This window comes from Canis lupus, chromosome 1, assembly GCF_003254725.2.
Source record: "Canis lupus dingo isolate Sandy chromosome 1, ASM325472v2, whole genome shotgun sequence".
NCBI lineage: Eukaryota > Metazoa > Chordata > Mammalia > Carnivora > Canidae > Canis > Canis lupus.
In genome coordinates, this window is record NC_064243.1 from 42,341,138 (window position 1) to 42,364,989 (window position 23,852).

Consider the following 23,852-nt stretch of genomic DNA (forward strand, 5'->3'; position numbering starts at 1 on the left):
TTATGATCCTTTGTATTTCTGTAGCATCAGTGGTAATTTGTCTTCCATTTCTGATTTCACTTATTTGTGCCCCACCCCCCACCCCCGCTTTTTTTGGTGAATTTAGCTAGAGGTTTGTCAGTTTTGTTTATCTTTTGAAAGAAGCAGCCCTTACTTTCATTGGTCTTTTTTATTGTTTGTTTGTCTTTATTTCATTTATTCTGCTCTGAATAAATGCTTAATTCTTAATTCTTCTGCTTAATTCTTTCCTCTTACTAACATTGGTTCTTTTTCCTAGTTCCTTTAAGTATGAAGTTAGATTACTCATCGGAAATTTTTCTTATTTCTTGAGGTAGGCCTGTATTGCTATGAACGTCTTTCTTAGAACAGCTTTTGCTGCATCCCAGAGATTTTGAACCATTGTATTTCCATTTTCATTCATCTCAAGGTATTTTCTTTCTTCATCGACACATTAGTTCTTTAGTAGCATGTTGTTTAATCTCCATGTATTTGTGATATTTCCAGTTTTCTTCATGTCCTGCATTTCTAATTTTGTACCATTGTGATCAGAAAAGATGCTTGATGTGATGTCAGTCTTCTAAAGTTTACTGAGACTTGTCCTGCAGCCTAAAAAGTGATCTGTCTTGGAGAATATTCCATGTGCACTTAAGAATGGGTATCCTGGTTTCTAGCAGCAATGTCCACAATAGCTAAACTGTGGAAGGAGCCTCGGTGTCCATCGAAAGATGAATGGATAAAGAAGATGTGGTTTATGTATACAATGGAATATTACTCAGCCATTACAAATGACAAATACCCACCATTTGCTTTGACGTGGATGGAACTGGAGGGTATTATGCTGAGTGAAATAAGTCAATCGGAGAAGCACAAACATTATATGGTCTCATTCATTTGGGGAATATAAATAATAGTGAAAGGGAATAGAGGGGAAGGGAGAAGAAATGGGTAGGAAATATCAGAAAGGGAGACAGAACATGGAAGACTCCTAACTCTGGGAAACGAACTAGGGGTGGTGGAAGGGGAGGAGGGCGGGGGGTGGAGGTGACTGGGTGGTGGGCACTGAGGGGGGCACTTGACGGGATGAGCACTGGGTGTTATTCTGTATGTTGGCAAATTGAACAACAATAAAAAATAAATTTATTATTAAAAAAAAAAAGAATGGGTATTCTGCTGCTCATGGATGGAATGCTCTGAATCCATGGATGTATTCAGAGCATTCCATCCATGTGGTCTAACGTGTCATTTAAGACTGGTGTTTCCTTACTAATTTTCTGTCTGGATGATCTATCCATTGATGTAAGTGGGTTGGTAACTCCCCTACTATTATTGTATTCCTTCCTTAGGTCTGTTAATATTTGCTGTATATATTTTGACCCTCCTTTTTGAGGCATAAATATATATAAATGTTATATTCTTTTGTTGGATTAACCCTTTTATTGTCATGTAATGCCCTTTGTCTTTTGTTAAAGTTTTTATTTTAAAGTCTGTATTTCCTATAACAAGTGATACACTCACTTTCTTTTCATTTCTATTTGCATGGAATATCTTTTTTCATCTCTTCTCTTTTGGTCTGTGTATGTCCTCATATCTTAAGTGAATCTCTTATACAAACACATAACCTATCTTAAAAGCTCGTGAATTTCAAGACAAATATTAAGTGTACAGAACTTAAAAAGCCTTGGGAGGCTATATCCTTTGGATGCAATGGAGATGAGATGATGAATCGGAAGAGGAAATAGTAATACATGTAAGATATGATCAAGAAGTCTGTGGGAAACCTAAGGGAGACAATGTCAGTCCAGCACAGAAGACAAGAACCCCAAAATAATTTTAGTATGTACTTTTCACAAAATGGATTTCTAATTATGCCACAAAATTATTTTAAAACACATAGGGGCAATAACACAATATTTCATTGATGTCTTCTGTTTTATAATAGTTGCTTCTAATTTTGTTTAGAGGACTCTTAAATCTGTTCTATATATTGACTGCAACCAGTCACATTGCTTCTGTAGTACCTGTACACCTGCACTAAAATCCATCTCACCTCAATGTATAGCTGGCAAGTGTATGTAATACATTCAATTGGCTGCATGAAGTGAGTAAATTATTGAATGCTTTTGAGAAAAGGTATTCCATTTAAGCTCCCCTTTCTATAACCAAGCTGCATACTAGATGTTTTGTCTACAGTCTTCAAAAAACTTTTCACTACAAAATTTTGATTTGTAGTAGGGTTAATTCATTAGCACGTTCAAGGAAAAAAATCCTTCGTCATGTGGAATGGTCCCACGCCTTGTAGGACATCCCACAGGTTCTATCACTAAATGTCTGTAACAACCAGCACCCCACAAGTGACAACACGAGCCCCAGGAAGAACTGCAGTCATAGGTGAAGCACAAGACAAATGAAGCACTTTCCACACTGTTGGTCTCGAAGGCACTTCTGAGCAGACATGCTTCTTGCTTACTTTCAGGTTAAAGGCCTAGAGGCTGACCTGCAGATTAATCACTGGGTGAACAGAGAAGTCCTTTTTATTTTATTGCCAGTGGAGTGTCATGCTTGCTGGCCCAGACTACTTACCACTATGGACTTTGAGGAGTTTTCTTTGCTACCACTTCCTTTTGAGTCTTTTTTTTTTTAATTTGGTCAAGCTGCCATATACTGAAGGATTATCTCCAGTTCCACTGGCATGTTCTTTGTTTTGGAGAAGAAAACATGTGTCCTTGCTTGAAGAATTTGTCCTGAAGCATCTGCTGAGCTGTGGGCCTCATCACTTCTCATTTCTTTAGGAACAGCTAGGTGTGCCCACCAGTGCAGGTCAGTGGTTGGTTATGCTAGTGCTTCCTTCTGGCCACAGCCACATGCATCCACATCCTCAGTGTCCACACCTACATTGCTCCTACTTCTGGAAGACTCCATTATCTGGAAGAGTGACAGAGTCTATGCAGAGGTTCCTGCGAAGTGGAGAGAGAAAAGGAAGAAGGAAGAGTGAGAGGATCCAAGTAGAATGAGAGCAGAGAGAGAGAGTAGAATCCAGAGTCGGTGAGAGCAAGAGGGTGAGAAAGACTGAATTGAGATCTCTTTTATGGGGGGTCCTTGTGGTTTCGCTCTCCATTCTTTTCTGCCACCAGATTTCTACATATACTCTTCCTGCATCTTCCAGCGTTGGCCAAGATTCAGAATATGTACAAGCTCAGATTTGCTAATAACACTTAAAGACTGGATAATGACATCCAGATTGTTTTTGTTTTTTTCCATCTTGGAGATTTGGAGCAGCTTTGAGAGTTGCAAAGCCAGCCTTATTGCAAGAATATTTCTGAAGGCCACTGTCTGATCACTGGCTCTGTGCTGCTGGGTACAGTGGTACAGCCGTCCAGGGTGGCAGAGACCACCTGGGATATGGAAATTACCAGCATCTCAATTTTGCATTTGCCGGACCATGTGAAGCATTCTGGGAATTTGGAGTTCTGCTGTTTCTCTCAAGCATGCCCTTAGGGGCAAAAGGCAGCAAACTCAGACCACATTTTGCCAGAAAAACCCAAAAAGCTGATGATGGCTACTGTTGTCAATTATTGGCATTTCAACAGGACCATATTTTTTTTCAGAGTATATTTGCATAGCTAGGAAGCATCTGCTGACAAGGATGAAATGATAAGCTGTATTGGTGCCAAAACAGGACTAGAGAAACAGGCCTGTTCTGAGAAGGCCTGAAGCCCCAGAGTCAGTGTTAAGAAAATTCTTTCCCCACCGGCAATATCTGCACTTAAAACATCAACACTTCAGATAAGGCTTGAGCAAGAGGATCCCTATTAAGTCACACAGTGCACACACACAGTAGGTCCTTAATGAAAGCATCCATAGGAAGGAATCCATGTGTGCACATGGAAGAAGGCAGGAGCCCAGAAGCCCGAGAAAACTTTGCCTCCTGCCATCTGGGTGCCAAGGCTCTTTACCTTCACTGGAGAGAGCATGCTGCCAACTGGCCCTCAAGATGTCTGAGATCCTAGCCCAGTGTGCTCCATCCTTGAACACACAAGGAGGAAGAGCAAGTGTGGCTGGGTGTCACCTCAAAGCTTGCAGGCTCCTTGAATCCACAGTTCCCTTGAAGCAGAACGGGATTACTGGTGAAGGAGGCCAGCATCCCCGGTGGTGACAAAAACGGAAATTGGTAGAAAACGCATCATCCAAGTTGGATTAAGTCGGTTCTGTGGCCTGGGTAGGTTCCCAGAATATCAATCCAGATTCAGGGCCTCGGGGACATGTGAGGCTAGAATGGGTGTGATGACAGAGGGGGAAGTTAGAGGTAGGGCCAGAGGGGCTCAGAGGGGCTCCTGACCTCCAGCCCTCTGGTGCACCACTCTCCTGCTATCCATTGTCTCAAGGCTGACCCCAAGGCCCCTGGACAGTTGCCCATTTTTCTGATGGACACATTCATTCTCTATCAACAGTTCACATGGAACATAAGTGAAGGAATCCAACAATTTCTTACTTCACTGCTTGTCTGTTGCTTACTCATTCTGTGGTCTGTTTTCTTTGGATTGAAGTGCCTCTGGGTACCAAAAGCTACATTATTCTATTCAACTGCATGTAAGCCAGGACTTGACCATCCTGGTTTTGTTGTTGTTGTTGTTGTATTTGTTTTAAAGCTAAGCTATTTTCCATTCTGGGCAGTTACAACTCTATTTACTATGGATTCCACTGTGGAGGTGCTTTCTCCATCTCCAGCCTATGGGTGCAGTGCGAGCAGTAACTTGTCACCACATTACCAGTACAGGGGCAGGGATTAATAGACTTGGGGGCCTTAACTTGAAGGTACCAGTGAGGAACCGGAGGGGAGGGAGAAGTCTCTTTAGGAGAGGGCCAGTGACAAAAACAGACACACAGATCAATGGAACAGAATAGAGAATCCAGAAGTGGACCCTCAACTTTATGGTCAACTACTATTCAACAAAGGAGGAAAGACTATCCACTGGAAAAAGGACAGTCTCTTCAATAAATGGTGCTGGGAAAATTGGACAGCCACATGCAGAAGAATGAAACTAGACCACTCTCTTGCACCATACACAAAGATAAACTCAAAATGGATGAAAGATCTAAATGTGAGACAAGATTCCATCAAAATCCTAGAGGAGAACACAGGCAACACCCTTTTTGAACTCGGCCACAGTAACTTCTTGCAAGATACATCCACGAAGGCAAAAGAAACAAAAGCAAAAATGAACTATTGGGACTTCATCAAGATAAGAAGCTTTTGCACAGCAAAGGATACAGTCAACAAAACTCAAAGACAACCTACAGAATGGGAGAAGATATTTGCAAATGATGTATCAGATAAAGGGCTAGTTTCCAAGATCTACAAAGAACTTATTCAACTCAACAGCAAAGAAACAAACAATCCAATCATGAAATGGGCAAAAGACATGAACAGAAATCTCACAGAGGAAGACATAGACATGGCCAACATGCATATGAGAAAATGCTCTGCATCACTTGCCATCAGGGAAATACAAATCAGAACCACAATGAGATACCACCTCACACCAGTGAGAATGGGGAAAATTAACAAGGCAGGAAACAACAAATGTTGGAGAGGATGCGGAGAAAAGGGAACCCTCTTACACTGTTGGTGGGAATGTGAACTGGTGCAGCCACTCTGGAAAACTGTGTGGAGGTTCCTCAAAGAGTTAAAAATAGACCTGCCCTACAACCCAGCAATTGCACTGCTGGGGATTTACCCCAAAGATACAGATGCAGTGAAACGCCAGGACACCTGCACCCTGATGTTAAGCAATGTCCACAATAGCCAAACTGTGGAAGGAGCCTCGGTGTCCATCGACAGATGAATGGATAAAGAAGATGTGGTTTATGTATACAATGGAATATTACTCAGCCATTAGAAACGACAAATACCCACCATTTGCTTCAACGTGGATGGAACTGGAGGGTATTATGCTGAGTGAATTAAGTCAATCGGAGAAGGACAAACATTACATGGTTTCATTCATTTGGGGAATATAAAAAATAGTGAAAGAGAATAAAGGGGAAAGGAGAAAAAATGAGTGGGAAATATCAGAAAGGGAGACAGAACATGAGAGACTCCTAACTCTGGGAAACAAACGATAGGGGTGGTGGAAGGGGGGGTGTGGGTGGGGGTTGGGGGTGACTGGGTGACGGGCACTGAGGTGGGCACTTGATGGGATGAGCACTGGGTGTTATTCTATATGTTGGCAAATTGAACAGCAATAAAAAATAAATTTATTAAAAAAAAAAGCAGAGGGCCAGTGGGCTGAATAAAGGCAAGACTGAAAAAAATATTGCTGAATACATGTATTTTTCTCATCTGGAGAAAAATACAGCATCATCTGCTCCCTAGAAGATGGTATAATTAGGCAGAATGGAGCTTATTTCTGGAGTGTTCACTTGATAGGAAATCCACCCTTGTGGTCCCAAGACAAGACTAATGCACCCTCCCACCTCTTTATCACTCAGCTTCCTCTGGTCCTCGGGCTGAGTTCACAACTCAGTCAAATAGTCAGATTCAAAAAAAAAAAAAAAAAGTCAGATTCTTTTAGTTATAAGTGACAGAAACCCAACTCACACTTTCTTAAGTAAAAGGAATTTTTGGATTCATGTGTGTTAGAAAGGATACTGTGAAAGTTCCAAGGTCAAAGGAAAACAATGTAAGAGTAGGACCTTGTTGCTGGATCCAGACGTCCCCCCTGTGCCCCACTACCATGTACCTAGCACCCTCTGCTTACCGTGGCTCGGCTGAATTCTGCAGGTGGAGCAGCCTGTGAGCAGGGAAGAGGCCGCTACTAGAAGGTCCCATACTCTCACCCTCCAAACTCAGCAACCTAGAGGGAAGAATTTCTTACAACTTCCATATACAGTCCCAGAAAAGCTCTGATTGTCTAGCCCAGGGTTAATACTGTCCCAAAGAATCGAGTGACTTGATTGTCTAATTTCTGTCCTGAGTCTGCTCATGGCCCAGGAAGTAGGTCGATTACCAGAAGAAAGGCAAGAGTGGGAGAAAAAAACCGCCACTGAACCAAACATGCCTGGCAGTGAAAAACAGCAGTTCCCAGGGGCCTCTCTACCCCCTCCCTCATAAACCTTTCAGCTGAGGATGAAAATGCCCTACGCCTGACCTGAAACGTAACAGCACATTAGATCCTCCCTGGAAAAATGACTTGTCAATCCCTTTGCAAGTCATCCTCACTCCCTGTGCATCTTACCAAGTGTCATATGTCTCCTGAGAGACTCCATGATCATGACCACATGTGGAGTCAGCACGTGGGGCTTCTTTCCCAGCTCTGCTTTGTCCTGAGGACTTTTATTAGCAAGTTAATGCATCTCTCTGCCCTTCAGTTTCCTCATGAGAAAAGAAATAGTAATGCCTCTCTTGCAGGGTTGGTCAGCATGGATGGGCTAGTTTGTGTGGGTGTCAGACCTGGCAGAGAGGGGGTAGCCCCAGGCTGACAGCGCCCTTCCTGGGAATCTTCAGTCAAATCCTAAAAATTGGCTCAAACACAGGAGGCCAAATGAGTTCCTCAGCGCTCTCAGACATGTATATTGAGAATTTTGTAGAGCTGCTTAGGTCAAATGGGTCCCAAGCTTCCCCATTGCTGTGCAGGGGGTGGGAGGAGATCCTGGCTGGGTGGCATAGCCCAAGGATGCTGCGAATCTCTAGACCTCATCCTCTTTGAATTTCTCTCATTGTCTCCTTGCACATTCAGGAGTGTACACATTTCTGTCCAGCACCCTGAAGTCTCTGGAAGAGAAGGACCATATCCACCGTATCTTAGACAAGATCACAGACACCTTGATCCATCTGATGGCCAAAGCAGGCCTCACTCTGCAGCAGCAGCACCGGCGTCTGGCCCAGCTCCTCCTCATCCTCTCCCACATCAGGCACATGAGGTGAGGCGGTCTTGGGTTCCCACTGGAGCACTATAATGAACGCCAGCCCTCAAGCATGTTACAGATGGGCCAGAATGTGCTGAGGCCTGAATGCAGACAGCACACTTGGCACAGTTCCTGGCATGTGTATAAATGCTGTGGGGAGGCCAGAGGAGGGAGGAATGAGATCAGTCTAGGGCATGGGGCAGGCGTTAGTTAGAGAGCTTACAGAAAGGAGGTGCCATTTGCACTCAGTCTGAAGCCCGCACAACAAGGTCCCACCAGGGCAGAGGTGCACAGTGTGCAGGTTGAGGGAGGATGGCGACGTTTGGCCACTCACTTTGTCCTAGATCAAGGCAAGACATTTATCCTCTGAAGGCACTGGGTGCAGCTGTTAAGGTTTCTACTTCATACTCCCGTCAGAGACACGTAGAAGCCCTGAGAGAACTTCTGTCCCTAAGCCTCTCAGTCAACACTGGTTCCTCCAGTCCAGTTTCCATTCCTCTCCGATCCCTTCTTGCCACCCCTCATTTCCTCTCCCCTCATCCATGCCACCATTTCCTTCTGGATTCCTGCAGTGACCACCTAACACACCTCCCTGTCTTCAGTCTTGACCTCTTCTAATGCATTCTCCACACCAGAGCCAGAGTGACCATCTAATACCACATCTGCTCATGTCATTCCTTTATTTAAGACCCTGAATTAGCTTCCTATTCCTTTAAACTATAAGTCCCTTCATTTTGCTTATAGAACTTCTGTGCTCTAGTCCCTAGAGCTTCCTGAGATCTGAGCTCTGGCCATAAATGATTGTTCTTTGAGTCATGAGCAGGATGCAGATTGGCTGGCAGCTCTGTTCATCCCACCTGGGTTCACTCCCACATCTGTGGGACAGCTGATGGAGCCCAGGTTCATCTGGGAGATGCTGCTCCCAGGCTCATCTGGGAGATGCAACCCACAGGCCTGCAGGTTGGCCAGGTGACTCTGCGCCATGTGTTTTTTATCCTCCTCGCCCCCGCAGGTTAACTGGGACATACTCTTCTCATAGTGATGGCAGAGGTACAAGAAAGCAAGCCTGTAAGGGCAAGTACATTTTAATCTCTGAGTTAAGTCACATTGACTGGCCAACAAGTCACACTATGAGGGCTAAAGTCAAGATCAGGGGCATGTGGCCTGAGGAATGCATTTTTGTCAACAGTAAACTAATCCATCTTGGCTTAGATATTCTTTTCAGGAAGCATCTCCTGATCCTTAATCCAGTTGGGATTTGCATTCTGTTCTTCCTGATTGCTGCCCCATTTTATTTTTCTCACTACCCAATTAGACCATAAACTCTCTGAGGCAGTGACCACAACCCATCTTGGATAATCTGTGTACCCGGTACCACTGAGTAGGGCTTGGCTTATAATAACTACTCGATAAATATTTTGTATAGGAGTTAAGGAAGGGTATTAGCAAAGGAAACGGGGCCTTTCTGTGCCAAAAGGAGAAAATGGTCTCATCTCCACTTCAAACAGTCATGTAATGTGGCTGGCCCAGGGCTGAACTCAGCCTGCGGGGCACAGATAAAGAAAGTAGAATATTCCTCAGCCATTAGAAATGACAAATACCCACCATTTGCTTCAATGTGGATGGAACTGGGGGGTATTATGCTGAGTGCAGTAAGTCAGTCGGAGAAGGACAAACATTATATGGTCTCATTCATTTGGGGAATATAAAAATTAATGAGGGATCCCTGGGTGGCGCAGCGATTTGGCGCCTGCCTTTGGCCCAGGGCACGATCCTGGAGACCCGGGATCGAATCCCGCGTCGGGCTCCCGGTGCATGGAGTCTGCTTCTCCCTCGGCCTGTGTCTCTGCCTCTCTCTCTCTCTCTCTGTGACTATCATAAGTAAATAAAAATTAAAAAAAAAGAACAATCCTTTAAAAAAATAAAATAAAATAAAATAAAATAAAAATTAATGAAAGGGAATAAAGGGAAAGGAGAGAAAATGAGTGAAAATATCAGTGAGGGGGACAGAACATGAAAGACTCCTAACTCTGGGAAATGAACAAGGGGTAGTGGAAGGGGAGGTGGGGGGGGGAGGGTGACTGGGTGATGAGCACTGAGGGGGGCACTTGGCGGGATGAGCACTGGGTGTTATGCTATATGTTGGCAAATAGAACTCCAATAAAAAAAATTTTAAAAAGAAAGTGGAGAAAAAGGAGAAAGAAAAGATTATTTACTCCAAAAAGGCGATAAAAATGAGGTGAAGTGATGATACTAGGGATCAGATACCCATGCATGATGAAGTCTGTATGACCTTGGGTTTACACCCAGACCCTAGGAATGAAAACGAAATTTCTTTTCTTAGTGGCTGTGAGGGAAGGGCTGTGGTGTCTGGAGGGTTGGCTTAATTTTGAAGGGACTTTCAAACCTTGAGATTATGCATCAGGTGTCAAGAAGCTTGTCCCATCAAAGTCCCATGAGCCACCCTCTCTGGAGAGATCTTTGAAAATTGATAGCTTCTTGAGAAAATAAATGTATGTTTCTTTCTTTCTATCCCTTCACAGTCCTACATATGACGACCTCTGCTATGTCGCATAGGCTCACAACATTATTGCTGAGTGAATGAACATGTGAGTGAATGGATGAATAAGTTATTTGTGTAGTTTCCCTACCCCATGAATTCAAAATTCCCAGTTGGTGATTTCCACTTGGCAAAGTTTGAGAGAGAGTGATTGTCGTTTCTGTGCTCAGGGGATTGCCTACATATCTGGTATCACAAACGGAGGACTCACCTTGGCCAGGTAGGGTAGATAACTGCATTCAGAGGACACTTTCCAATCCTTTCCCATGTGTATGTTTTTATGAATATAAAAAGGGAGGCAGGGAACGTGTCAGAATAGCAAATCTCTACCAAGTTTCCTGGCTAGAGAGTAAGCTTCCTCTTGAAGAGCTGTGTTAGCTTTTACTCTGGGCTAGGAATTTTCAAAGATGTCGTAGAAACCACGTATTGCAGATGAAGGTTTTTATTTGTTGGTAGGAATTGCTGAACTTTCAAATCCGTCAACTGCTTTCAGCATTAGCAAGCCTATTGAGTTAATACCCCAATATATCTGCACTAAATTTATAGGGCTCTGGTAGTTTTATTGGCAACCTGTGGTGAAGGGCAACAGCAGCGAGAGAGCTCTCTAGAGTCTGTTTGACTTGTGTGAAAAGCTGGAGAGAAACTGCTATTCTGTTGAAAGCTTTGAGCATTTTCTCTCTCTCCCTGGGGTGCATGTGCGCATGCGCACCCATGCACAAAATAATATTTTGGTGCCTTGTTACAGCCAGTCTAAATCACAGAACTCTGTTTTATTAAGTTTGACCCAGCCATATGTTGTTACTCAAAGAACTTAACACCAGATTCCATGTGACTATAAATGTGATTTGTTAGGTTGCAAGAGCAAGACTGTGTGAGATCCAGCCAGCATTTAATATTAACAGCATTTTAAATTACAAACAAACAAACAAAAACCACTTAGATATGTAATTAGGTTGTGGTGTTGTAAGACCTGAATAGCTTGATGCTGTGTTTTCTTGGCATGTCTCCAACTTGGGCTGACTTTTCCCCTATTAAAAATGTAAATATTTTCCAGGATAATACTCTTGGTCCTGACTACTCATGATACATGATTCTTTCTAAAAAATTTCAAGCTTGATAAGAGTTGTTCTGTATTGTTCCCATTGGTGGTGGGGTGGGGAAGACAGTGGTCAAAAGAAGAAATGACATTTGTCTACATTTCCTTGTGTCCATTTGCCCCGTATTTTTCTGAGCATCTACTGCATACATGGCGAGGGTCGAGGCCGGCAGGTTGGGCAGATCGCTGTCTCCAGGAATTTGCCTGGTGCATGTTGGTGTGTGCGTGTGCGTGTGTGGCTCACAGGTCCAGGGGTGCTTGGGGGCAAGAACCAGCATGCACTCATCCAGAGAGGAATTTCAGGTTGTCCTAGAGCCAGGAGGAAAACAGAGTAAATGCAAGAGGACAGGTAAAAACCACAGGACCTTGAGGTGACTGCCACCCGTGGCAGCAAAAGGCCCTTCAGAGAATGTGGCTCTGGAAAGAGCACACAAGTAGAGGAACAGTAAGTATAAACACTTGCATCTGGTAGTAAAGAGCCCAGTTTCTTCAAGCTCTTTCTTAAAAAGCTGTTTTTGTTTGTTTCTTTTTTTTTTTTTCCCCCAGCATGGCTAAAGAGTATGAGGTAGCAGAGAGAGGCAGGAGGAGCCCTGAGAGGTCGGCAGAAGCCACATCAGTTAGACCTTGAGAGCATGGAAAGAAATTCAGATTTTATTTTGATTAAATGGAAAACACTGGGGAAAGTCTGAAGGAAGGGAAGTTCTTGAACCACTTTTATACTTAAAAAAAAAAAAAAAAAAAGACCTCCCTCCTACATGGCCATATGGCCTCTGTTCTCTTTTTAGATACAATGCTAACAGTGGGGAATAGAACCTTATTGGAATCAGTGGAAGGAAATCACTTGTATAGCAAATCCTGAAATGGCTCTTTAAACAGGGAGATAGGTTGGCCTACAGGTGTCTTTGGAGTTTCCCTTACTTTGGTCCCTGCTGAGGGGTCGCAGCAGCTCTAGGGCTTGCGCTACTCTAAAGTGGTCCCTCTGTGTGTCTTCCCACCCACAGTAACAAAGGCATGGAGCATCTGTACAACATGAAGTGCAAGAATGTGGTGCCTCTCTACGACCTGCTGCTGGAGATGCTGGATGCCCACCGCCTGCACGCCCCAGCCAGCCGTGGGGGTGTGCCCATGGAGGAGACAAACCAGAGCCAGCTGGCCACCACGGGCCCAACTTCATCACATTCCTTGCAAACGTATTATATCACCGAGGAGGCAGGGAATTTCCCTACCACAGTCTGAGAGCTCCCAGGCTACCCCAAGGTCCTGAGAATCCCTGTACCATTTTACCCACGTCATGTATCACAATAGCAGAGTTCTGCTCCTGCGCACACTCCAGCATGCATCCACCACCATGGCTTTCTAATATGAGTGGCCATTTGTTTGCTTGCTCAGTTCTTAGTGGCACGCCTTCTTTTGGGAACAGCCAAAGGGATTCCAGGGCTAAATTCTTTCACTCTCTCTCTCCCTTTGCTATAATACTAAGCATGAGGATTCTATAGCTTTTCATGATGGAACTCAGTCTATGAGCTGGGACTCAGGTGACTGTGCATTTAAGCTACTTGTTGAGACCCAGACCTGGAGAGTGGACATTTCATCTCTGTGAAGCACTTTTTAACAAATCTAAGAAAAAGCCACAGGAAAGACTTGAAAGTGGCCCCTTTAATTTGCTGACTTGGAGAAAGCTAGGTCAAGGGTTCATTATGGCATCATCTTGTATTCCTGTAGTAATGTAACATTTTATTAAAGTAATACCTTAAAGCTTTTGCTCTGTTGCATGGCTGGAGCTGAATATGCAGTGATTGTCTCTTCATTTGCCCTATAGGAATACAAGATGCCCACAGAGAAGGAAGGTCCCCTAATTGTCAAAACTCTGTCAACTTAATACACTGCACCTTCAGATTTGCTGAAAGCTCTTCCACTGGTTTTTGAGAACACTATGTACAGGTCATGGGTTCCAGTTAATTCTTGCTTCCCATGGATCTATGGAAAACAGCAAGTTGATCCCAGTTAAGTCACCTCCACATATACCAGTTTCCTTTTAAGGGATAAATTCTTGGCATTTGTTTTTTTGTTTTCATTTTATGAAAGAAAGCCCTTTCCCCGCAGGACTTGTAAATCAGCTTCAGAACCTGTTCTAGCGTGGTCTCACAATTACCAGCAGAGGGCGCTCTGCTTGGTTCTTCCTGGTGTGTAACTGACACAGAAGGTCAATTAGTAATAGTGCCCAGCATATGACCAAGGGCAGTTTAAATGAGTGGGTACCTGGTGACATCGTTAGCCCTAGGGCACTTGGGTAAATAGTAAACGTGCACAATTATTGTACATATTAGAGAACAGGAGGAAAGTAGGGTGGAAACTAAAACTGAGAGGCTCACGGTGGCTCTGCCACATGCTGTAGCTTTACACAGGAGTGGCCCTGGCAGGCCCTGTGTGCACTGTGGGGCAGCCCTGGGATCCATGGGCAGCCCTCCTCTTCTTGCCCCCATGATTGGAAGGAACAGCAATAGACAAGACAGCTGCATTCCTACAGCTGGCCCTGCACGTGGTTAGGTGAGGCTGGAGGGTGAGGATAGGAGGCTCACTACTCAGGCTGCCTGGGATCTGGTCAAACTTTACCTGCTCTTGGTTGTTTAGAGCTCATCCAAAAACCACGGTTTGGTCTTGGAGAAAAAACTTTACCCAAAGCTCATTTCATTAAACTTCATATGCCAAGAGAGCGAGATTAGAATTGGGCTATAGGAATCCTTTGACCTATAGGCTAAACAAGAAAGACTCACTCCAGCCACAGGGCAGCCTTCCCTAGGCCTTTCCTTCTCCAGATCATCTATGGTTTATCTTTCTTCTCAGTGAGTTTGGTTTCCTCTGGTGACCTCATTGTCTATAACTCAAACCCCATTGAGAAGTGATGGGTTAGCGAACAACCCAGCCAAGCCTCTAGGGCTTCTCTTGGGATGCCTGTTTCAAAAAATGGATTTCTTTCATTTTTGATTACTTAGTAAGTGATCACCAAAGGACTGGGAGCCTGGGAGGGCCAAAAAAAAGTTTTGTTTTTTTTTTTTATATATGCGCATCTGAATTTAGGGGCAATATTGTGTATCTGCAGTAAGAATATGTTTAGAACATAATTCTTTTGTTGTTGTTTTGTTTAAGAAGCACCTTATATAGTATAATATATATTTTTTTTGAAATTACAATGCTTGTTTATCAGACAATTGAATGTAGTAATTCCGTTCTGGATTTAATTTGGGTTAAATGTGCAAAATCAACAAAAGATATTTAGTTTTTTTGTATAGCTACCTTGTCATGTATGCAGTCATTGATGCCTAGGGCCTGGTGATTATTCATTTTAATGAAGATCACATTTCATATCAACTTTTATATCCACAGTAGACAAAATAGCACTAATCTAGATGCCTATTGTTGGATATCGAACGATAGACAATCTTATGTAGCAGAGATTATGCCTGCAAAGGAAAATTATTCAGGGCAGCTAATTTTGCTTTACCAAAATATCAGTAGTAATATTTTTGGACAGTACCTAATGGGTCAGTGGGTTCTTTTTAATGTTTATACTTAGATTTTCTTTTAAAAAAATAAAAACAGACAAAAAAATTCTAGTACTATAGATGATGTAATACCAGCTAAATCCAAACAATAATGAAGTGGAGGGTTTTGCATTATTCATCTAATGTGTTTGTATTCATGTTAAAGATACTACTACATTTGAAATGGGCAGAGAACACCAGATAGTTGGAATGTTAGCACAGCAAAATTCAAATTTTAGATATCTCTTTTTATTCTTATTTGAAGTGCCACTAATGGACAGCTGACACTTAGCAGCTGATACTGCTGTTGGGGGTAGGGAACATGTTGAATTCCGCCCCCCTCCCCCACTCTGAGGCAATTTAAGTTTTGAAAGACGTAATCAACCTGGGGGGTTAGGGTAGGGTGGGGAAGTAGGTTCAGGAATTTCAAGACTGGGAAATACAGTAATAAGAGCCTTGAAATATTTTGAGGCAGATCAGTTCTGGCACCTGGAGTATGAACCAGAGTTCCATATTCCACTTGTGCCCTGTGAACTACAAATGACAAGCATTTCTAAAATGGCAGCTGGAATTCTATGGAAGAACAAGTGTCTGCACAATCTACGGAGTAGCTAGTGGTCTGGGTTTCTTTTGGCCATTGCCTAGCTCCCGGCTTGCGGTAACGATTCTGGATTGCTGTCATGCAACAATCAGAGAAGCTAGTTCATCCAAAGAGAAGACCCTACAGAGGTTGCAAAATCCAGCCCCTAAGGAAGGGCAGTCATTGGTTAGATTTTCCGATGAACCTTGCAAGGCTATCTAACCATGCCATATCCCATACCTTTTGGGGACTGAACAAATAAGGGACTTACTGATAATTTACTCTTGATCACATTAAGGTATTCTCGCATTAAAATCTTATACACTGAAATGGCCATTGATTTAGGCTGTTGGTTTAGAAACCAATTTCAAATCCCTTCCTATTCATACTTTCCCACTCTGAGATGGACTGTGGATGCCGGGAATGATCACTACGACTGTAGTAATATCTAATATTCACAGGCAAATCTGCTTTGGGAAACTAGTTATTTGGAAGGCAGATAGTCATATACTAGTTTCTGAGGCAATCCTGCTTCCCTGTGGTGCAAGTCTTGGGAGGATGATCCAGATTACACTGCACACTTCCTAGGTGAACTCCCTGAAAACTTACTCTCAACTGGAGCAAATGAATTAAACTGTGGTCCCAAATATTCATCTTTTCACTACTAGTGTAATTTCTCTCTTTCTAACTGCATCTCCTTTTCATTTGGATTAAAGTGAGTGTGGCCTCTTTCTATGTCGTTTATAATTGTTTTCTAAGTAACTGCTGCCTCTATTATGGCACTTCAATTTTGCACTGTCTTTCAGAGATTTGAGAAAAATTTCTATTCTTTTTTTTTTTTTGCATCCAAATGTGCCTGAATTTTTAAAATATGTAAATGCTGCCATGTTCCAAACCCATCTTCAGTGTGTTTGTACAAAGCTGTGTACCCTGGAAACAACATACAGCCCCATGAGCAGGTGCCTGAGATGTGGACCCCTTTGCATTCACAGAGAGGTCATTGGTCATAGAGACTTGAATTAATAAGTGACATTATGCCAGTTTATGTTCTCTCACAGCTTATAAACAATGCTTTTTGTGCACAACATATTCTTCAATGTAGAGCTCTTGTTTTATGGGAAAAGGCTTACATGCCAAATCGTGTCTGATGGTTTAATATGCCTTTTCGCTGATGCATACTATTATTGATGTGATTCTGTTTTGTTGCAGCCTTGCTTTGTTTACTGAAACACACTTGTAAACCTCTTTTGCACCTTTAAAAAGTAAGGAATCCAGTGGGATACTCAAGCACCTGTAAACAATTTTCTCAATCTATTTGATGTTCAAATAAAAAATTAAACGAATGATAATGGGCTTATTTTTTGTAAACTTATTTTCTTGCTAATGGCTTACCACTGACTGCCTCAAATCAAGGTGATGGGATGCAGTGAATCCTGAAGATCACTCTGATGATCTTCCTCCCAGGCTCCTTCCTCCCAGGCACAGGAGGAAGTGTGTGGACATCTGAGGCAGGCCAACCTGGCCTCACTTCTCGGCTCTACCACATACAAGGTTTATGATCCTTGGCAATGAATTTGTCAGAGCCTCCACTTCCTCATCAACAAGATGGTTACAGTGACACCTAATTCACAGAGTGGTTGTGAAGATTATATGAGGTGTTCTTTAAAATAGTAGCTTTCTAATGGCTAACCTTATCCCATTCCCTGTAGGGGAGAAGAAAGAAGCTTGAGAGCAATTACTCCTGAATGAAGAAGTGCAAATTGGAATGAACAATCTGAAATTTACATGATTTGCTCAAAAACCAATTTTTTTTAATCATGACCTTAAAGCAGGAATGACCAGTACATTGCCTCCCCAACCCACCCCATCCCACCCCACTCCACCCTAGGGTTTCTGTTGTCCAATGGCTGCTCCCTTTTCAGAGCTACCTCTTGCCCATTTTCTCTGTAATTTAATGAATGAGTTGAGGGAAACTAATGTGACTAATTAAGAGGCAACAGAATACAGCAACGCAGGCTCTACAGCTAGATTACTCAGTTTGAAGCTTCATTCTACCATTTCTCATGTGACCTTGCACAAGGCAATTTCCCCATGCCTCAGTTTCTTTGCCTATAAAAAGAGAAAATAATAGCACCACCTGCCTTGAAGTGTTGCTGTGAAGACCACAGGGGTTAACACAGGAAGCATTTACGGACAGTGGCTAGCACTGCTCTGCTCTCCCTGAGTCCTCTCCCATGCCTGTCTGTACTCACTTCCTCACTAACAGGAGTGTAGGTTTATCACACTGAGTCACTTTGACACCAAGAAGCTCTTCTGTTTTCTTGTTTTATCATCCCTGGGCAAGTTCTTCAATCCTATTTTACCTTGTTTCCTCCTGCCTAAAGTGGAAATGAGAACTACCCACCCTATGGGGCTATTATGAGGATTCTAAGAGAAAACTATCTAAAGTACCTGGTCTAGGACCTGCTCCTATGAAGCTATCCTGGGGATAGCTACCCTAATTGTACTTGTTACCACCCTTTGTGAACATTTACATTTAATGGAATCATTGATAGGTTTGGATTTACATTTGCCATTTTTGGTATAAGTCTTTTATCTTTTTCTTTCCTGTGTTCCTCCTTACTGGCCCCTCCTTTTTTTATTTGAATAAGTATCTTTAGGACACCTTTTTTTTTTTTTTTTACTATTTTTAAATTTTCTTAGTGATTGCTCTTCTAGTGTGCATCTTAACCTACCATGGTCTTTTTTCAGATTAATACTCACTTAAATCTGACAAAATAAAATAAATATCTTTGTTGTAAGAGACTTCCATTCTTTCCCCACTCCTTTATATTATTACTGTGATATATATTCTATCTATATGGAATAAGCCCAACAATAAAATGTTATACTTCTTGGCTTATACAACTTTGCACCTTTTAATTTAAAAAAAAAGATTTTATTTATTTGATAGAGACACACGAGTGGGGTTGGAGAGGCAGAGGGAGGAGAAGCAGATTCCTACACCCCCCCACCCCCAGCAGGGAACCTGACTCTGGGCTCAATCCCAGGACCCTGAGAGATCAGGGCCTGACCCAAAGGCAGAAGCTTAACTGACTGAGCCACCCAGGCACTCCTAACTTTGCATCTTTTAAAAAAGATAAGACGTGAGAAAAAAATTACTTACATTTTTTCTATCAATCTACATATTTTACCATTTTCAGTGTTTTTCATTTCTTTCTGTGGATTTGAGTTACTGTCTGGTGTCATTTTTCTTCAGCCTGAAGGAATTCCTGCAGAGTTTCTTGTGGGCAAGTCTACTTGAAATGACTTCTCTTTGTGGATCCAATTATGTATTTATTTCATCTTTATTTTTGAAGGGTGATTTTTCTGAATACAGAATTCTTGTTTGACAGTTTTGTTTTGAGCACTTTGAAGGTAACCATCCCTCACCTGGCTTCTATTTCTTCAATCCTTATGATTCTCACCTCTATCCGGTGAGTAATTTTCTCCTTGCTGCTTTCAAGATTTTCTCTTTGTTGAACAACAGAGGCTATGATGTGTGTAGATGTCAATCCCTACTTGGGATTTACTCAGCTTTCCGGATATGTACTCTGATAGTTTTCATCAGGTTTGTGCAGTTTTCAACCATTATTTTCTCAAATAATTTTTCTCCCCATCTCTTCTGTGACTCTCATTATATATGTGTCCCCATGAACCACAGTCTATTTGTCCCTTATTAAACTTCTCTGAATCCAAGGAATGGAGTTGTCATCATGTGCCATGTGTTATTTCCAGAGCTCACCAGCTTTGGGGAAAATGTTTAGCAGTCTGTGGAACTTTTAAATTTATCCAGTTGGAATACTGCCTGGAGGTAGATTCTACTCATGAACTTGTTCCAGATCACGTTCTCCAACATGATATATTCTTAAGCCTTTAGGGACAGTTATATTCAGAATTGCCATATTTAGATTTGCTTCTCCTCAAATACAGGATATATGCCTCAGGGAAGCAAATTTTCACAACTTTTATTATTTAGCCTATGGACTATGTGCATTAAAAAGCTAGTTTTATGTTCACATTCATGGTTGCAATATTTATAGCTACCACCCAAAAAGTAGTGCTAAGTCCAGGGGAGAGCTGTTCATTCACGATAGAGATATACTTTCTAACGGAACTGCCTGCAGACAACCTGGGACACCTGGTTGATAGTACAGGTGAGGCGAATTCCCTGTAACAGGAGTTATAGCTGCATGGATGAGATAATCCCCAAGCCAAAATGTTGAGGGTTTTTTCAGCATAAGAAATGATCCTTGATTTTCCTTTCAACCCTGAGTTACAACACACACACATTCATACACACAAAAGTACCATTTATGAGGTGCTTCACAATGCCAGGTACCAGCTTTATACAAAATTTTCTAGGTAATCTTTATAGCTATGATATGAGGGTAGATATATTACTGTCCTTACTTTACAGGTAAGGAAACTGAGGATCAACAGTTAACTAAGGTCCCCAGGATCAGAAATCTTATGAATGGCAGACATTCAGTCAGTTTTTCTGACTGTAAACATGATTCCCACTTCAAAAACTGGAGTTAAAGCCACACAGGACATATGAAATTTTTCAAAAGATTTATTTATTTATTAGAGAGAGAACAGGTGCATGTGTGAGCAAGGAAAGGAGCAGAGGGAGTGGGAGAGAAGGTCCCAAACAGACTCCCCCCTGAGCATGAATGGAGCCCAAAGCTCCATCTCTTCACCCTGAGATCATGACCTGAGCTGAAATTAAGAGTCGCAGGCTAAACCCACTGAGCCACCCAGGGGCCCCAACACATATGAAATTTTAATCAAGACCAGAGAAAGTGCTCATTTTGTATTTAGACAAATTTGACATTTTGTGAGTAGAAAAATTCACATGAACTTTTAAGGGAAAATGTGACTTTTTAAAGAAATAATGGCATTTTGGACAGGAAGCCTAATACCATGTACCCCAAGTTCTGAAAAAATGTGTCCCCCTCTCTTTCCAGTGGGTGGTCCTTGGATAGGAAAGCTTGAGAAGCACTTCTTTTGCTATCGTCCCTTACACTTAGTGCCAATGCTTTTTGGTTTCTGAGGTTGTACCAGGCACCCTTCCTGCCCCAGCTTTCTGCCAGGAGTGGCGGGTGAGCTGAGGAGCGATTTTCCTCTGTACTTTGGCACCAGGAGGAGCTCTATTTGTAGCTGATGGCCTGAGACCTTGAGGTCTGGGGCAGCGGCACCCCACAAGCAGTGGTGCCTTCAGAGGTGACAGCACCTAGGCTAGGCCTACTCCCTTTCTTTGCCACAAGACCCTCTCCTATCTCATGACCTGTGGTCCATGGCCAAGGCACCTGGTAATCATGTAGAAATAACAAAATGGTAGCTTTTGTCCTAAGTAGATGAAAGTGAAGGGGGAAAAAAAACTGAAGCAAGGAAGCATTTGGACAAACATTTTCAAAAGTGATTTTGAAACTGGGTGGGAAACCTCAGTGGCCAGACCAGCTAGGAGCAAAGGAAAGGACTCCAGAGTGGCTGATTCAGAACACTTTGCCAAGAGCCAGTCACTCAGAAGGCCATGACATAATGCTCCGGGTGACTTTGCAGATTCAGTGCACTGCTAGGCCTTTCTGCAGCATTCAGTCCATCATCAGATGCCTTTTCATTGAGAAATCAAGAATTGTGGGAAAAGCCAATGAAAGGTTTGTGAGCTGGTAAACATGTTTTTGGGCTGATTGAATTCTTGAGTTCACCCCAGGCTCAACAGAGTTTAAGCTGTAAAGATTCTTGAATATTTCCACATTTACAAGAAAGGACATGTATATACCTAGCATCTCCCCAAACACAGGCCAGAGGGGAGGTGGGAAGAATAAAAGAGGGTGCAGTCTCCGGAGGGGTCCCGTCACCATCAGCGGGAGCTGCTCTGTGTGTCACCCTAGTCCTTCAAGGACACCAGGTGCAGCTGGCTTTCTGGGGCTCCACAACATTAGGGAAGCATGTCCTTTAACATGAAGAGAAGGGCTGAAGGTGCCAAACTGGAACTGCCACGAGCTTCACTAGAAAGGATTACAAACCAGAGCAAGTAGCCTTGCTACTTTATTACTTGCCATTTATTTTTGAATGTATTATTTTGTGTATGTATTATTATTATGATAATGTATTATTATTTTATATGTATTTTGAATGTATTATTAAATGTTTAAAAACTCCCCTTAACAATCCTTACTATCTGGGTGCCTGGGTGGCTCAGTCAGTCAAGCATCTGACTCTTTTTTTTTTTTTTAACATTTTATTTATTTATTCATGAGAATACACAGAGAGGAGAGTGAGAGAGAGAGAGAGAGAGAGAGAGAGGCAGAGACACAGGGAGAGGGAGAAGCAGGCTCCATGCAGGGAGCCCGACGCAGGACTCGATCCCAGGTCTCCAGGATCACACCCTGGGCTGCAGGTGGCGCTAAACCGCTGAGCCACCGGGGCTGCCCAAGCATCTGACTCTTAATCTCAGCTCAGGTCATGATCTCAGGGTTGTGAGTTTGAGCCCCATGTTGGGCTCTACCCTGGGGATGGAGGCCACTTAACAAACAAAACAAAACAATCCTTACTTTCTAATCCATTCTTTAATGCAAAAAATAAAATGTGTATAAGGAAAAGCATTAGCGGGTTTATGAAAAAAAAAAAACAAAAAACAAAAAACAGGAGGTTTGGATAGAGAAGCTTTTTTCATTACTTGGCAATGTTGATACCAAGCCCTTCCAGCCTAGGATCATGAGGGCCTGGGTCCAGGAAGTAGAAGAAAGATCTGGACCCCAAAAAGAGAGAACCCAAGGAGGCTCCAGGCTTCTTACTATGGAAAAAGCTGCTAAACTTTGGACTATGTTTAAAAACAATAATGAGAAGTGAACGTCGGAGAGCTTCAAGTAATATGGAGATTTTTCATTTATTTTCTGTGACTGCAGAGAGGCAGAAAAATAAAATAGGAAAATAGGTGCCCTCTCAAGTTTCCTGTGTTCCACTTCCAGTAAGATACCCTGACAAGTCCTCCTGTTCTCCAGCCCCTTACCCCTCTGTGGTATTGGGACACTCAAGCTCTCTGAAGCTGGCAGGGCTGCTAGGCCTCTAGGGTACCACAAAGGTCACCACAAGAAGAAACTGCTTGGTGAAGCCCCCAGGGAAGTGGTGCCAGGACATCACAGAATCGAAAGAATCCCAAAATCTTGAACAAACAAGGTTTATTACCTACCAAACTATGTCACCATCTGGAACCCCTACTTCCCATTCCTGCTGAGCTCTGGGAGGCCTTGGGAAGTGCCCCGCCCTGAGAGAGTAGCTCTGTGCAGGGGTCAGAGCTCTTGAGCTCCTGATGTCAGCACTCACAGTGGAGGGAACAACAAGGACCATGGGCCTGGCTGGTGCTCCAGCTAGGACACAGACAACGTGATTTCTGAGAGGCCAAAGGATTTGCAGAACCTTCCATGCCTATTACCTGGGAGGGAAGATGCCATTTCCATTCCAAAGATGAACATTATAGCCCTGGCCCTCCCCCACCCCCAACACAATCCAACAAAAACAACTGGGGAAAGAAAAGAAAGAAAAGAAAAGAAAAGAAAAGAAAAGAAAAGAAAGAAAGAAAGAAAGAAAGAAAGAAAGAAAGAAAGAAAGAAAGAAGAAGAAAGAAAGAGAAAGAAGAAAGAAAGAAGAAAGAAAGAAAGAAAGAAAGAAAGAAAGAAAGAAAGAAAGAAGAAGAAAGAAAGAAGAAAGAAAGAAAGAAAGAAGAGAAAGAAAGAAAGAAAGAAAGAAGAAAGAAAGAAAGAAAGAAAGAAAGAAAGAAAGAAAGAAAGAAGAAAGAAAGAAAGAAAGAAAGAAAGAAAGAGAAAGAAAGGGATCCCTGGGTGGCGCAGCGGTTTGGCGCCTGCCTTTGGCCCAGGGCGCGATCCTGGAGACCCGGGATCGAATCCCACGTCGGGCTCCCGGTGCACGGAGCCTGCTTCTCCCTCTGCCTGTGTCTCTGAGCCTCTCTCTCTCTCTGTGACTATCATGAATAAATAAATAAAATCTTAAAAAAAAAAAAAAAAAAAAAAAAAAAGAAAGAGAAAGAAAGAAAGAAAGAAAGAAAGAAAGAAAGAAAGAAAGAAAGAAAGAAAGAAAAAGAAATTTTCATGGAAGCTGTAGAAG

The 23,852-nt window shown here is 42.7% G+C and overlaps 1 protein-coding gene across 2 annotated transcripts in view; it reads left to right on the forward strand.

Moving 5' to 3' along the window:
* The window catches only part of ESR1 (estrogen receptor 1), a 277,475-nt gene extending 260,449 nt beyond the window's left edge, over positions 1–17,026 (forward strand). For both annotated transcript variants that reach the window (XM_025422567.3, XM_035705951.2), the window contains exons 8-9: positions 7,737–7,920; positions 12,563–17,026. In XM_025422567.3, coding sequence (XP_025278352.1) covers positions 7,737–7,920; positions 12,563–12,797 — 419 coding nt within the window. In that variant the 3' untranslated portion in view covers positions 12,798–17,026. The remainder of the gene's footprint in view (positions 1–7,736; positions 7,921–12,562) is intronic.
* Positions 17,027–23,852: the final 6,826 nt, after the last annotated feature.